The 15,965-nt window shown below is 41.3% G+C and overlaps 3 protein-coding genes across 8 annotated transcripts in view; 2 read left to right on the top strand and 1 right to left on the bottom strand.

The window, feature by feature from the left end:
- The window catches only part of LOC110508830 (protein tweety homolog 1), a 46,399-nt gene extending 44,010 nt beyond the window's left edge, over positions 1 to 2,389 (top strand). For 3 of the 6 annotated variants that reach the window (XM_036968390.1, XM_036968393.1, XM_036968398.1), the window contains one exon: positions 1,173 to 2,365. In XM_036968390.1, the coding sequence (XP_036824285.1) occupies positions 1,173 to 1,256 (84 nt within the window). In that variant the 3' untranslated portion in view covers positions 1,257 to 2,365. Of the gene's footprint in view, positions 1 to 1,167 lie in introns of all 6 variants that reach the window. The other 3 variants (XM_036968391.1, XM_036968404.1, XM_036968400.1) reach the window with 2 other exon arrangements.
- Positions 2,390 to 2,448: 59 nt separating this feature from the next.
- On the bottom strand, positions 2,449 to 4,962 carry LOC110508823 (josephin-2). Its single transcript, XM_021589664.2, has 5 exons — positions 4,665 to 4,962; positions 4,299 to 4,427; positions 3,919 to 4,044; positions 3,470 to 3,664; positions 2,449 to 3,121 (listed from the first exon to the last, which is right to left on the bottom strand). Exons 1-5 carry the CDS (start codon positions 4,799 to 4,801, stop codon positions 3,010 to 3,012), a joined length of 699 nt encoding a protein of 232 aa, XP_021445339.1. The 5' UTR covers positions 4,802 to 4,962; the 3' UTR covers positions 2,449 to 3,009.
- A 3,742-nt stretch (positions 4,963 to 8,704) lies between these two features.
- On the top strand, positions 8,705 to 15,517 carry LOC110508838 (ubiquitin-conjugating enzyme E2 S). Its single transcript, XM_021589689.2, has 4 exons — positions 8,705 to 9,173; positions 10,566 to 10,713; positions 12,715 to 12,905; positions 13,100 to 15,517. The coding sequence occupies exons 1-4, from the start codon at positions 9,171 to 9,173 to the stop codon at positions 13,457 to 13,459; spliced, it is 702 nt and encodes a 233-aa protein (XP_021445364.1). The 5' UTR covers positions 8,705 to 9,170; the 3' UTR covers positions 13,460 to 15,517.
- Positions 15,518 to 15,965: the final 448 nt, after the last annotated feature.

The raw sequence follows: 15,965 nt of genomic DNA on the forward strand, positions 1-15,965 counted from the left end.
GTTGTGATGGTATTGGGGATGGTGGTGATGGTAGTGGTGGTGATGGTTGTGATGGTAGTGGTGATGGTTGTGATGGTAGTGGGGATGGTGGTGATGGTAGTGGAGATGGTGGTGATAATCGTTGTGATGATAATAGTTGTGATGGTGGCGATGATAGTTGTGATAGTGGGGATGGTGGTGATGGTAGTGGGGATGGTGGTAATGGTTGTGATGGTAGTGGTGATGATGGTTGTGATGGTATTGGGGATGGTGGTGATGGTAATGGTGGTGATGGTTGTGATGGTAGTGGGGATGGTGGTGATGGTAGTGGAGATGGTGGTGATAATCGTTGTGATGATAATAGTTGTGATGGTGGCGATGATAGTTGTGATAGTGGGGATGGTGGTGATGGTAGTGGGGATGGTGGTAATGGTTGTGATGGTAGTGGTGATGATGGTTGTGATGGTATTGGGGATGGTGGTGATGATGGTTGTGATGGTGGTGTGGCTCCAACCTCACAGGGCCCTATAGGCCAGGAGTGTAGGCATGGGTGGGCCTGGGTAACGTTGGCCCATCCAAATTTCTGCAGGCCCATCTACCAACTAAATTCTGTCTACGCACCTGCTGTAAACTGGCATTCTTTTTTTTATTCAACTAACCTAAAGTATGTGTACTATCGCTTGAATGGGAAAGCTCACTTTCTGCCCCTAACAACTTACTCCGTCGGTTGTCACCTCTCTGACATTGGACATGCTAGAAAGGATGTAAATACAGTGCTTTCTGACCACAAACCTGAGACCTAACCCTAACCATTACCCTACCTTTGTCCTTTCTAGCATTACCATCCCAGTCCTAACTTTTACAACAGTCCCTGGTGCTTGTGGTAGAAGTTGCCTCCATCCACCTCTGATCTGGGATCAGATTACCTGACACCCATTCCTAACCTTAACCATTTGGAGGTAAAGACCCTGGATCAGTGGTTGTGGATAACTTCTACCTCCTCTACCCCTGTTGTTAGGGGAATAATGTGACCACGTGAGTGCTCATCTTCCTACATGAGATGATTTTGAAACAAATTTGAATAATGGAGATTTCTTGTTTTCTTGTCTTCCTTCTCTCTGCACACCCTCCTCTGTGGATCTTCAATGGCGGCTCCCCCATATCGAATCAAAACGCTGTTTCTGAAAGTACAGTACTCTCCCAGCATGCTGACTGGTTACGGGAGTAGTCAAACACACCCCAACTCCGCCCATTCAAGGAACCTGTATTCACGCTAATTTTTTTTGTTTAAAAAAGTACAGATTTTTTTCCCGTTTTTTTATGAATGGACACTTTACTGAGATGAAGAATAAATAACTAATCCCCAAAAATGGAGCTTTAGATGTAAATTAAAGGTGCGTAACATCAGTACCAAGAAGGTTGAATGGCCTGCTGTAGAACCTCACAGTAAGCTAATGTCAGATAGATACAGTAGGTAGCATGATTATGAAGACGTCTGAACCAGGTTCACTCGGTCAAAGTCACCCCTTACAATCCCCCTTGTCTGTCCAGTGTCAACAGTTGCGAGGCGAGCCAGAATGGTATTGACGTTATGACATTGTAGTTCTATGTTTTTTAAATGTAGCACCAATTTATTTTCACGTTTTTATATCTATATCTTGTTGTAGAGAAACACTGACACATAGAAACAAGACACATTTTTGGGTGAATGAATATGCAGTCTCCTCACTTGGTATTCAACGTGCAATTTTTATTTGAGTTACTTTTTATAGGTGAAAATTCTGTACCTCCCTTGTATTACCTTCTGATACTATACTGTACATTTCACTGTTGATGACATTATCTAAATCAGGGATGGGCAACTCCTGTCCTTGGGGCCAGAGTGGTGAATAAACTAATTGCATTCTAAACTGAAGATCATGATTAGGCGATTATTGGAGTCCGGTGCAGAAGGGACACCAAGTCCCCAAGGACTGGAGTTGCCCATCCCCTCATGAAACTTTGCTCTTAAAAAGAACATTCAAGAGAGGGCTTCAGTACTTCCTCTCTGTAGGCTGAATGGAGAACTACATCTCCCATCCAACCTCGAGACCATTACAGAACTACAAATCCCATGCAATGACAGCAGGCACATAGCAATAAAACTCCTGCCACTGGTGCTGCAGTAGCTCTACCGTAAATAGCAATAATAACTATATAGCAGTGGGTTTCTGAGGTCTCTATAGGATGTTATGTACATATGTGATGTCAGATTTCATTGAACACCCTCCCTGCCTACTGACCTTGTTAACCCTTGAATTGCGTTTGTATGGTATAATCAATGCTCCTTTTGAATGGCATCCTTTTTCACTCCAGAGTCTAATATAAATAAAATAATAACAATGAATAAAGTTTGGCCTTATTTAAATCACTCAACGGTACTGCTGAACCTCAAAGATTGTATGCACACAAAGACAATGAGACACATCGTTACATATAAATAACATTTTCTTTATATCCTCAGTGTGTGTGTAGTTTGAGCTCATGTAACAAAGACAGTACTCCCATTCACTTGGATATGCAGTTAGATGTAAACGCAGACAGAACACAAACATAGAAGCGTTATTTTCACACAGTCAGTTGTCAACATGACATCCAGTGCCTCCTCTGTACCTTCTCAGTGCATAGAATAACTAAAAGACAAACCAGTTCTAACTGGTCTACCTTGACAGTGCAGTGCATAGGAAGAGAAGAGAAGGAAGGAAGAGAGAGAAGGAAAGAGGATATAGATGCTGCTGTAGTGTAGAAATCCAAACAAAGGCCAGTCAACTTACAAACAAGCCATTTGGGACAGAAATCCCTCGTCATCTTAAATTCTCTTTGGAACTTTGTGTAACAGTGCCCACACTCCTCAGCAACCGGTAATGCATTTCCTGAAATATGTACTTTTTGTTAAGAGTCTCTTGTTTTCTAAAATGTTATTTGTTTTTCCAGAGTAGAGCAGGAGTTTGAGTCCCATGTTGAATGAATGGAATGCCCAGGCCAGAGGAATCACTTCCTGAGGTCATCAGAGTTCAGCCAAGTTCCGTACTCCTCCACGTCCCTCCTCACAACCAGGAGCATCTCTGCCACGTCCGGAGACAGCTGTTCACTGAGAAATGTACTGAGAGAGAAGCGGAGTGTGGTGAGGGAGAGAGAGCGATAGAGACTGGTTTACAAGAGTGCAAAGTACAAACTGTAACAAACAGACACTGTGGTAAGCCCCATGTGACCACTCCTCTAACAGGATCAGATCGAACTCTAACTGACGAGTAGTCTACCACAGTCAAATTGTGGGCTGCATTCAAAAGTTCCTGACAGGATTACTATGTAAAACATTTTTTTACAGAGGGACATTTCTGTTTGTAAACAACAAGCATGAGAAGTTGAGCGTAAAGTTTGAGATACTGTGCCTTTGATTAGGAGTTGTACAATACATGTCTGCATAGTCATCGTCCCTCCCATCACTCACCGGAGATCTGCTTCGTTCCCGATGCAGACAGGACTCTTTAGTTTGGAGTCGAGGTTGTAGTAGTGTCCATTAACCTGGCGCACTGCAAGCCAGTGCCGCCGCTTGACGGGGAGGGACACAATTCCAAGAGAGACACGTGACGGAACGTTCAGGATGAACCCCTGGACCTTGTCAACACAGAGACTCTGTACTGTTCTGAGGGAGAAATAGGAAAATAGATTTTGGTTTAAAATCAACAGAGCCACAGTGGTGGTGAAGGGGATGAACAGTAGGAGTAGACAGAATCTGTGGCGAAGTTTCCTTATCAGTATATTTTATTTGGTCAATAAAACTGTAGCTCTTTGTGACCTGTAGCGGTACTTGGTTGGATTAGAATTTATTACACAGGTGTATTTCATTGCCAATCATCTCTTCCGAATCTGTCTGGCCCTGAGGTATTGAAGACTGACCTGCGTTTGTCCCACCATACTGCAGCCAACTCTCTGCTCTGTAGGGCAGCCATGATGACGTTGACATCATAGTTGCCTGTGCCCAGCATAGAGCGGTGAGGGTTCACTACACATTGTGGAGCTAGCCTGGGGAGGAAGGGGAACGAGGGAAACATGGTAAAAACAGATTCACATGCTCTTGGAACTCATGGAGAAAGTGTGTGGTGGGTGCTCTTTGGATCACAAGCTTATAGCAGTACTTGATGATTTACATGCAGAGATTGCATATTGAAGATCATTAACACAAAGAATTATCATTAACACAAAGAACTCTGTTTAGCCAAAACACCGCCCCCTAAAGATGACATTACACACACATCGCCTGACCTAAGTGACCTCACCGCTTGCAGATGTCATCTGCCGTCTCCTTGGTGAACACTTGTTCTTGCAGAACGTTGTTCAGAGCATGAATGGCGCACAACTCCAGTCGCTGCTTCTCATGGAATACCTCTCCTTCGCTCATAATAACCCTGTTGATAGACAAAATACATAAAACATAAGCATGTTGACTGCAGCTGTCCAATACATTGTTGAATATATGAACTTTCAACAAAACAGTGAAAAGGGAATGAATGAAACACTTTCCAAGGGAACAAACCAATAGCTATCTCCTCTGTAATACTCCAGAAAAAAACACGTGCATTCGAAGTCCAATAGAATGATTAATTTCATTCAATTATTAGCTAACTAACTAGATCAGTCTTTACCGTATTGGAAGTTGTCCGCAGTGTAATGGCCAAATAAAGCGGTGTATCAAAGTCAGTAATAGCTCTTTCGGTGCTCTTATTCCACGACAAACAAAATAATAAAATGTACCTAGTGTACACGTAAATCTATTATACATAAACTTGCTGATTGTGCGATTTTACGCTCACAAGAACATGCTAGTGAACTCTCTAGTAAGAATGGGAAAAAACCGGAAGCTTGATTGTTGTTGTTCAACTGTCACGCCCAGTAAATTGAGCGTTGTTTTTGTCCTCGCTGAATTTCTCTGCAACGCGCATCAGGCTATCCAATCAGAGATTAGTGCGCGCTGAAAGCCAGGAACTATGCGTGGTGCCAGCAAAGATGGCGCGCCTGGAAATGCCCATAGATTTAGATAGACATCGCATATATGTACCATTATGGCGTTTGTGAGAGCAGGGGCAGCGCAATTGAGGGCATCTCCATTTTGAAGTAGTCCATTTTCTATGATTTGGTAAACAAACTGAATGTGTGCATACCACTGAGATATAATAAGAACTGAAGACTACATCCAAAATGTCCGTCTGTTGTTTTCAAGGTAATCTACTCACTTTCGCATACGTTGATTAATTTCATGGACCGTTTATATCTGGGATGCAACCGCACAAGGAGCAGCGCACGCAGTGATGACGTCATCACACCATCCAAAAACAGAGCAGACATTTGATGAATATAAATGTAAATATCTTCGGCTATGAGTGATGGGAAAAAAACGGCCTCAGCAACAATTATTGAAAAATTAATTGGATGTTTTGTTCACAAAGGAGATGACTAAGTGTCTTATTAAGAATTTTCTAATCTGACTTCTCTATGTGACAGTGTATGGAAATGGTCTTTTTGGGCCGGGCGTACGGGACGGTTGAACTAATGTAGGCTAATGTGATTAGCATGAGGTTGTAAGTTACAAAATAAATTCCCTGGACATACACATATCTGATATGGGCAGAAAGCTTAAATTCTTGTTAATCTAGCTGCACTGTCCAATTTACAGTAGCTATTACAGTGAAATAATGCTATTGCTATTGTTTGAGGAGAGTGCACAATTATGAACTTGAAAATGTATTAATAAACCAATTAGGGACATTTGGGCAGTCTTGATACAACATTTTCAACAAATATGCAATGGTTCATTGGCTCTGTCTAAAACTTTGCACATATACTGCTGCCATCTAGTGGCTAAAATCTAAATTGCGCCTGGGCTGGAATAATAGATTATGGCCTTTCTCTTGTATTTCAAAGATGATGGTACAAAAAAAGAAAAGCATGTTTTTTTCTTTGTATTATCTTTTACCAGCTCTAATGTGTTATATTCTCCTACATTAATTTCTAATTTCCACAAACTTCAGTGTTTCCTTTCAAATGGTATGAAGAATATGCATATCCTTGCTTCAAATGCTGAGCTACAGGCAGTTAGATTTGGGTATGTCATTTTAGTTGAAAATTGAAAAAAAGGTTCCGGTCCTTAAGATTAAGAAGCAAAACTGTGGGAGCAGTCAAAACCATTCTTCTAGACCGGAACCCTGGCCACTTGGTGCATACTGCCACCTGGAGTGCGTTGTTTGAACAGGTATAAAGCTTGCCGATGTACTGCCACCTGCAGTTATGGAATGTTTGTTCACAAGTATAATGCATTGGCTGATCCCTCCTGGTGACCTGGTTGGAATTATGTGATCCTTCCTTAACCCATAGGAAGTCCCACCCAGTGACTACTTCAAAATAGTGAAAGTGCTCAATGGCACTGCCCATTCTAAAATAGACATTTGGGAACTAAAGTCCTCTATCTATCTCTATGGGAAAAGCCACAAACATCCTGTCCAAATGAGCATTAAGGGTTAGTGCCTTAGTATAAACTGGTTTGGGGGTTTAATGTAAATAAAAATTATTGAATGACTTTATTGTATTTTATTGTATTTTTTACATCGCAATTAACAGCCATAAAAATCACATTTGACTAAATGTATTTGCATATGACGCAAACAATCATGTCATTAATCGAAAAACATTTTCTGATTGCAGAGAGGGCCACAAGGGAAAATCTCTGTGCACTCTTTTCCGACAAATAATTTGAAGAAAATATCCAGAACCAGAATCCAAAAATAAAAACACACAGACAATGTAGTGATGAGGCGCACTCTAGTGTTCAATAGAAATACTGCAGGAAAAAGTCTCAGTGGGGGTTAAAAGGCAAAATTTCCCCTTCCATAAATTATGGATTCTAGGAATAATTTAAATGTAATGTTACTTGGAATGTACCTTTTCAAATCTCGAGTGTATCAATGTATCTTGAGGATGGCATTAATAATCACTCATCTACATTCATTTACTTTTAAATAACAGGCAATATTCTGTGTCTGGCACATGGTAGGCACTTTCCCACTCTGGCATTTGTGACCATAGTTCTCAGGACAGTTGGTCAGGGCCAGGGGCTTTCAAATTCAATCTGAGCTCATGTCCCCACAGTCACACATTGATGTCAGTAGACTGGGGTTGGCAGGCTGTGATGTTTTCTGTTTTTTGTTTGTCCAGAAGCAACACTTACACTGATTTGCTGTGAGCTGTAAAAGTTTCCTCCATGCAAGTAATACATGTGATAAGAGTCTTACAGGTACAGATATTTATCCCCTTATTATAATGTTGGATGCCAGTGCTTGATGGTTTGGTACCTTAACCATGAGCAAATTAATGTTTTACCTCATGCAACAAGGGGTTACGTACCCAGGTTTTATTGTGCTGCTCACCAAAAGTCATGAAGAGTGAAAAGTTGATTTGTGGAAGATCCGAAAGAATTATGTGGACAGGTTTGAGAAATAGCTACATTTGTTGTAATGCTTTGGAATGGATGGCGTTATTTGTGAACATTAGAATGATGACCATATTGATTCACAAAGTTGCTATTGTAGTAATTCCCAAGCATATCTAACATTTTGACTAATAGTTCATGCTTCTGATAGCATCGAACGTTCTAAATTCTCTCTGATATGTTGCATTCTAGCCTGGTGGCCATCTCTGTGTCTCTGCTCAGCTATTACATTCCACTCCTTGCCAAAGCCAATGACAGGAGAGGCAAGGAGTTGAATGTTAGCTAAAAAGACTAGTATCTACCTCGACTAGTATTCAATTAAAATCAAATCAAATTGTATTTGTCACATGCTTCATAGACAACAGGTGTAGACTCACAGTGAAATGCTTACTTACGGGTCCTTTTCCAACAATGCATAGTTAAAGATCAAATAAAATAGAAATAGTAACACAAGGAATAAATATGCAGTGAATAACGAGGGAGTACGAGTACAGAGTCAATGTGAAGGGGTACAGCGTAATTGAGGTAGCTATGTATTGTACATATAGGCAGGGTTAAAGAGAATAGGCAACAGGATAGATAATAGACAGTAGCAGCAGTGTATGTGGTGAGTGTGTGCCGTCCATATGCATGTGTGTTGGGGTGTCAGTGTAAGTATATGTGAGTGTGCATAGAGTCAGTGCAAAATGGGCCAATGCAGGTAGTCAGGGTTGAAATTTGGTTAGCTATTTCTCAATATTGTTTAGAAGTCTTGTTTATTTTAACTAGGCAAGTCAGTTAAGAACAAATTCTTATTTACAATGACGGCCTACCCAGCCATACTAACGACGCTGGGCCAATTGTGCACCGCCCTATGGGACTCCCAATCACGGCCAGTTATTAAGCCTTCCTCCGACACTGCCGTCTCTTGGTATATTGTATGGTAGAGTTAGGTTCACTGGGGTTAGGTTATATTGAAGTTTAGAAAAAAAGTTTATTTTGTGTGCGGCTGTCTGTCAAGATGAAGGCCTACCCTCTGGGTGGGTATGAGTTTTTCAAACGCACCTATGGCTTGGAATCATTTTTGACATTCTCGACTTTGGATGGCTGGTGGAAATGTCAAGTATGATGACGACAGAGCACCTACGATATGTGATTGGTCTTGTTGGTTACGTTGTTTGTACACGTGTTGTATGGCTAAAATGCCGATTGGTCAAGACAACACAATTTCATTTGGAAGACGTAGTTGTGTTCCGTGTCAACGAAAATAGTAGCTGGCTAGCTACTCTAGCACTTGGCCACCACATAACTTTGGCTAAAAAAAAACTTTCTTCCAGTTACTCGCTTCCCTTTACTGTATACATTATTTACCCCCAAAAGCATGCTGTTTTTAGCAGAATAACGAATTGGAGTTTACGTGCTATCAGTGTATCTGAACTTTTGAGGATAATAATTTCAGCTAGCAAGCTGCAGCTGGCTAACGCGTTAGCATAACTTGATCGCTTGCTTGGCATTCGAGATCTAAATAGTCGGCGATAACTGCATTTATTTGAGGTGTCGTGGACCACTTTCTCATCGATCAAGCATAAGCTACAAGCATTTATTAGTTGCTAGCTACCGTTGCTATTTAGACGAGGATCATAGAGTTAGCTAGCCCCAGTCACCTGAATACTAATATTCTTCGGAAGACATGGTAAGTAAAAATTGTTTGCAAACACTTTCATAAATGGATACAATTATTGGTTATTTAGCTAGCTAACAAAGCAAGTATAATTGTTTGCCAGCTGTTTAGCTAACGTTAACTAGCTAACTACAGTAACGTTACTTAGCCGAGACCTAACTTAGCTAACTAGTTAAGTTGGGTAGCTAACGTTAGTTGGTTATTTGCTTGCTATAGTTAACTAACTGGCGTTAGCTGATATAACGTTGGCTACGATTTTCTTTTGCAGGCCAGTTCAGTGTTGACACTTCTCCCGAACACAATTTAAATGGAAAACTGTCCAACATAAAGATGAATCACTAACTAACTTCTTCTACACGATTGTCAGCAAATTAACTATCATAACGTTAGCACACCCCAAAGTTGGCGTATGTAGCTACCTATGCAAGTTAGCAAGGTAGCTACAAGCTACCTAATGATGATGATTTGGCTGGCTAGCTACCTAATGTTAGCTTGCTAGTTAGATATCTTATTTCCTCTCTTTTAGCTAAATTGATGAGTTGTAATAAGAACTACATCAATATGTTAAACGGTTTGGAGATTTAATGATACATTAGCTATTTGATTTGACAATGATGTGAACTAGTCAGTAATTTTAGGCAGCAATGCTACCATTAGCTAGCTTTCGGCTAACTGTTAATTCGCTAGCTACAACCTAGCTTTATTTGACAAAGACAGAATGGCTTACTTGATGTCCGTTTTGTATGGCTAGAAAATACAATATCTTAACTTTGACCGGTTTGTACATTTATCGATGAAGTAAACTGCCAGACATTGGCTGAAATCGCAGTTGTCAGTTGTGACACACAGCTTATCCACTGCACTCTCATGATGATATTAACGTGAATCACCACCTGGCCTGTACTGTAGTCGACTCAACTATACGATTTACGATGGAGTTGAGCAGCGACTAGTCTGGGCAAACTGGAGTTACTTAGTCCCATACAATATCGTTTTTATCAAAAACGACTGATTATAGCATCCAAAGAATCCCCCGCAATTACGCAGAAATGTGTGTGGGCTATTCTTTGGGTGTTGAAATCAGTAGTTTTTTATTCAAATAGATTTTGTGACTAAGGAGCTCAAGTCTGTTCACACTGATCGCAGCTCATCTCCATCATAAATCGTGTTGAGTTTAATCGGCTACAGGCCTAAGGCTTATCAGACAGTAGATAGCTACATTGATTCTGAGCAACCATTTTGGTGACAGCTTTACTGAAATTGTCCCTGACTGAGATGTTCCTGTTATTAATGTGTTTGTGATCATGGGAAGTGTGGGTCCCATATCTATAGTATTTACCATATTTGCACCTTTCTGTGGGTAGTGGGACAGAATAGTAATGTGTGTGTGTGCCCCATTTATAGAACTCCAATGTAGAGAACTTGCCGCCCCAGGTTCTGCGCCTGGTGTACAAAGAGGTGTCTGCACTAGCTGCAGATCCCCCTGAGGGCATCAAGATCTACCCCAGCGAAGAAGACATCACAGAACTCCATACAGCCATCGAGGGACCAGGTAACGCATACCTCTGTCATGGGAAATGTTTTGTCTGCCTAGGGAAGCTGTAATGTAGAACATGCTTAATGCTGGGGTTGACATTAAGCTCTCAAAGGTACTTGTCCATCGGGCAAGTACAGGCAAAAAACGAAAATGGTCTTCTACATGTACAAATAAAAAAATAAAGTACCTTTCATTTGAACATTGTTTGAATGAGTCAGCACACTTATGACACTATTCAAACCCCTTTTTCATAAGTTTCATGCTAAATCTGTAAAAAAGTTCCCTTAAGGTGTCAGCATGCTTCAGTTCGGCTGGCAGTTAGCCGAAGTCTGCTAGGCGAACCAAGCGAGTGTGCTCGCATACTCCCTTAAAAGACCTTCGCTTGGAAAAACAAGTGAAAAGCAGAAATAGTATTGTTTGTCCATTGTTAAATGCCTTAGCCAGTATTTCCTTCCTCAACATAGTCAGAATTAATCTAAGATAACTCAAGAAATCTGTCAATAGTTTTGATGTTTCTGACAAGGATGTTTGCAGTATTTCGCAATGAAACATTTTCATGAAAATTAGTCGTCTCTCGTTGAATGACAACCGACTTTACTGAAGAATCCCTACTGTTGGCCAATCACTGACAAAGGGGTGTAGACTTCGGCTACTGACTCTGGCTACCAACTTTGGCTTGCCGCAAGAAAAAGTGTACGCCCAAACAACAACAAAAAAACTTAACAAAGTCCAAAACTAACAAAAACGGCACAAAATATTGTCTTAATATATGCACAAACTCTTCCGAACTGTTTCGGGTGGGAAGCATACAGACGCCTTTACTCTGACAGACTTCTGATGAAAAGGGTTAAAGTGTGTGTTAAAGTATGAAGTAATGATCACACATGTAAAGATACTCCGTAGAGGCATGAAATGTAAGTCTCCGGTACTTTTGTGTACTTTTTAAACAAAGGTTCTGAAAGTAAAGCTCAGCAGCCAAAAGTGGTACTGCTGTGTGTATCTTGTTGACTGTTACTCAAATGGCGAGTAGTTGAAGCCCATTGGCTGAAACTAATTGCTAGGGGCTGGTCCACGTGGGGTAAAATGTAGGGGAAAAGTTGCAGCACAGCTTCCAGAAAAGTCGTTCTCAAACTTTAGTTTTCGTGGCTAATTCAGGTTAGACCTCAACTATGCTGAGATTACACACTGGCTAGCTAACACACTACTAGAGGCAGTTGGCACAAAGGCCTAAACATTTTATTTAGTTGTCCAATCTTCACTGTCTGAACTGGAAAACACTTAGGCCTACTTGAGTTGCAAGGTCATTTGTTAAATTATGGACTCCTACCGCCATTTGAGCACTGACATTTGCTACTGAAACAGGTGCGTCTTTCTCATCAATAATCACTGCACGTTTAGCCTACTCCTGTTTTAACAGGGTGTAATGAGCTTATTATTGGCTATTTGTCTTCATCAAAACAATGTTTTTGTTACATATGTCCATCCGTAACCTATTCTAAATGACAGACTAGCAGTTCGCTAAATGGACCAGATGCATTAATTTTTTTCAAATCTGCTGCTCGTAGTTGGAACACATTTCCCTACTTTAATCAACCAGTCCATTTTGAATTTGTGATAAAGCTGTCGTGATTTGGCAAGGAATGTAGCTTGTCTACAGTTTTGTTTGTGTATGCCATCTGTTAGATGCATTTTTATAGGCAGTAATTTCTATAGTCTTAATGGGCACTTGGGTGCGCAACTCGTTTGTGTAGAGGGAGCGTTCGGATCTGAATGGAGTGAGATGAGTAACGGAGGTGAAAGAGAATGTAGGGAGAACTGTGTGATCACTTGGCTTGATTTATTTTTTTGTTGAGTCGCTTGTGCACATGAACAAATGGAACACGAGTCAACGTGAATGAACGCTAGTCTTCAGGACAAAAGGCAGATTCCACCTTACCGACTGTTCAGTTTACCTGCCCTGGACAACCAGTAATGTCAGCCCCTGCTTGACGTGGTTTATTTATTGTGCTTCAATAGAAGGAACCCCGTTTGCCGGGGGTGTTTTCCGGATGCGCCTGGTCCTGGGAAAGGACTTCCCTGCTGCACCACCGAAAGGCTACTTCCTAACCAAGATCTTCCACCCTAATGTGGGCCACAAGGGAGAGATCTGTGTCAACGTCCTGAAGAGGGACTGGAGGGCAGAGCTGGGACTCAGACATGTATTACTGGTAAGAAACATTTTAAGCATCTCTATGGATGCTTCTTAATAATCCAAAATAGCAATGGGTGAAAGAAAATATATATATATTTTTTTATTTATTTTTATTCTTAACATTTTGTATAGTCATCTCTGCTTGGTTCAAGGAAAACCTTGAAATATACCCTGATGACTCAATGGCGTTCATTCTCTCTCTCTCCTCAGACTATCAAGTGCCTTATGATCCATCCCAACCCTGAGTCGGCTCTCAACGAGGAGGCGGGGCGTCTGCTCCTGGAGGACTATACAGAGTATGCATCCCGTGCTCGCCTTCTGACTGAGATCCATGCCATGGGGGGGCACGGGGGGACATCGGGGGTGCCCCAGGACCCCGCCGATGGCCCCCAGCCCAAAAAACACGCAGGGGACCCTACCAAGAGGGCGATGGGGCCAGGGGTTGCCCCCTCTGCTGCTCTGGGTAACGGAGCCAATGGAAGCAGTACTACCTCCAGCAGTAGTAGTAGCAATAGTAATGTTGTAGGGAAGAAGAAAACTGATAAAAAGCGAGCGTTGAGGCGACTCTAATGCTGCTTGGAGTCTTCTCTGTGTGTGTGTGTGTGTGTGTGTGTGTGTGTGTGTGTATACTGAATATTGCCCCCCTCTCCCAGACTCTTTCTATCCCCCTGACTCTACTGTCCCTTTTGTACTCATTGCATCTTGTATCCCTGTTCATTCCTTGTTGCCATATATTCTCCCAATCCTCTGTGGATAAATCCATATACATTTAATGACTTTTTGACAGCACCCCTTTTTGATTTGAATGAAACCTTCCATAAATATTTTTATGTTGTAGAAGTGCTCAGAAAGTGAGTTTTTGGACCTCAATGTCAAAACACAAAAGATAAAGGTGCTCAAATTTGACCCCTTTTGCGAACCACACAATGAGACATCCATGTCTACATCACTGGAAAATATAAACGGTTGAGATTTGATATATTTTAAAAGCTTGCAAACAGGGTTGTCAGACTCTTTCTTGGTAGGGTGGGGTATGCAAAATAGGTCAACTTTGAGAACCTTTATCTCCTGAATGTTTTGGCATTTAGGTCCAAAACGCCACTTTCTGACCACTTCTTCCATGGTAAAACATGTCTTTAACGTTTTGTTTAAAACAAAAGGGATGTTGTGAAAAAGTGACTGAATTCAAATGGGTTTACCGCTGTGTGTGTTAGTTCTCTCCATGGTTCCTCGCTGTCATGATCTGAGAAAGGCTTTGTGTTTCATACACAGCACTAGTGATTGTGTGTGTCATACAGTAGCTAGACTGTTTGAGCTTCAGTCTGACTCATCTCCCCTATCTGAAATTAGGCTGCTTTCTGTTCAGTGTTCACTAAACAAAATGTCTTGGATATTTTTCAGAAACAGAAAATGCCTCTTTCTTTCCCCACTCCCTTCTTGACATGGCTCCTGTTGCTGAAATGGTACTGTGTACTGCCCAGCTAGCCTCGTGTTGGGAAACTGGGGATGTTTTGTCATGTCTGAGTTGTTACCTTATACGAGATCAGGTTGTTGGAAGGGAGTAAGGGTTGAGGACTTATTCGATTATGCAATATTTTTTGATTCATAGAGTGCAACAAAACATGATGAGATTGTCATTCATTGGGTAGTCAAATGAGGAAGCAGCAATGAGCAGTTTTCCTAGAAAATGTTTGTCTAGTCGTGGTTGAAATGAGATGGACACGAAGGGAGCAACATTTGGTCTGATTATTACTTTAAAAAATGATTTCGCCCTTATTTTTTTGTAAATGTTTATCCCCATGTATGACTATTCTGTTTTTGCATTTTTACAAAATTGTCATTGTTTATTCACTGTCCAGTATTTGAAGAGTGGTTTTAAAGTGACATGCCTATATTCAGATGTCTTGGTGCGTGTATGAAGTAGGTTATTGTCCATACAGGATTAGGTTAGGGTGCAGGATTGTGCATATCATTGATTATTAATTATATCCCATGTATAATTATGGATATTTATTTATATGGTCATAGCTGCACATCTGGTCTTTAGTACTAATTTGCCAATAGTGTACTTGTGAACCTTTATTGTTAAACGTTTTTCATTTGATTTGTATGGATCAAAAACCTGCTCCGGTCGTATGCACTATCCAGCTCCTATCCTGTTCCCATATGGGCCAGATTTGGAAAAAAACGATGTATTTGTCGATAGGGAAGCCTCAACAGATTTGATAGAAAGGAACTCCCAGTCGATGATCTCCTCTGGCTGGGTTTCCTGGGCATGTTTTCTCCCTCCGTTCTAAATGCACGTTGGCGCCTACATTTCCCAGGGAAACAATCAACAGTTGTCTTTTACTTCGGTGGGAGAAGGTGCTTGCGAAACTTAACGGGTGGGTATTTTTGTGTCCGTTTTAAGTTATTTAAATTAATAAATTAGAAAAATTTGGGAAAAAGTGTATAATTTAGTTGTTTCTTCAGTGTTGGTAAGATATTGAACATATTATGGTGTGAATTTCTTTCTGTGGTACAGTAGTATAATGACGGAAGGGAGATATCAGATTTTTCGAGAGCCCTGAATGTAAGTTGTCTATCTGGGGCATATTTCATAGTAAAATACAGGATTCATTTCCTCTTCATCTGTAAAGGTCTGAGTACACGGGATGGGTGAAAAAGCAACAGGGGAGACGAGTCGAAGGAGGGAGCCACTACACTGTTGAGCTCCACCCATTGTCATGAATTCCATACACACATGTTTAGTCTAGTGGAATGTGCCCCCAGCAAGCAGGCTGTCAGTTGACGTATGTAATGAAAGACTCCTTCCTCTGGCTTGGCTGCAGTGAGCAGCATGCAGAGCAACCAGCTACCCATCTGGGTGGAAATATCTGCCTGATCCTGGTAGTTGCCCCCAGACACCTGGGTGTTGGGCTGGAGGTGATGCCAGGAAACCCCCCCCCCATAGAAAGGTTTTTCACCTTCTAGTCCCCATCAGTGGAAAGGTTGATTCAACTGTCTATCGGAGTACCCTACCACCTTGACGATTATGGGGATAAAACGTATGGAGTGGCTGCGGATCCAACTTTTC

The sequence above is a fragment of the Oncorhynchus mykiss genome, chromosome 3, assembly GCF_013265735.2.
Source record: "Oncorhynchus mykiss isolate Arlee chromosome 3, USDA_OmykA_1.1, whole genome shotgun sequence".
Taxonomy (NCBI): Eukaryota; Metazoa; Chordata; class Actinopteri; order Salmoniformes; family Salmonidae; genus Oncorhynchus; species Oncorhynchus mykiss.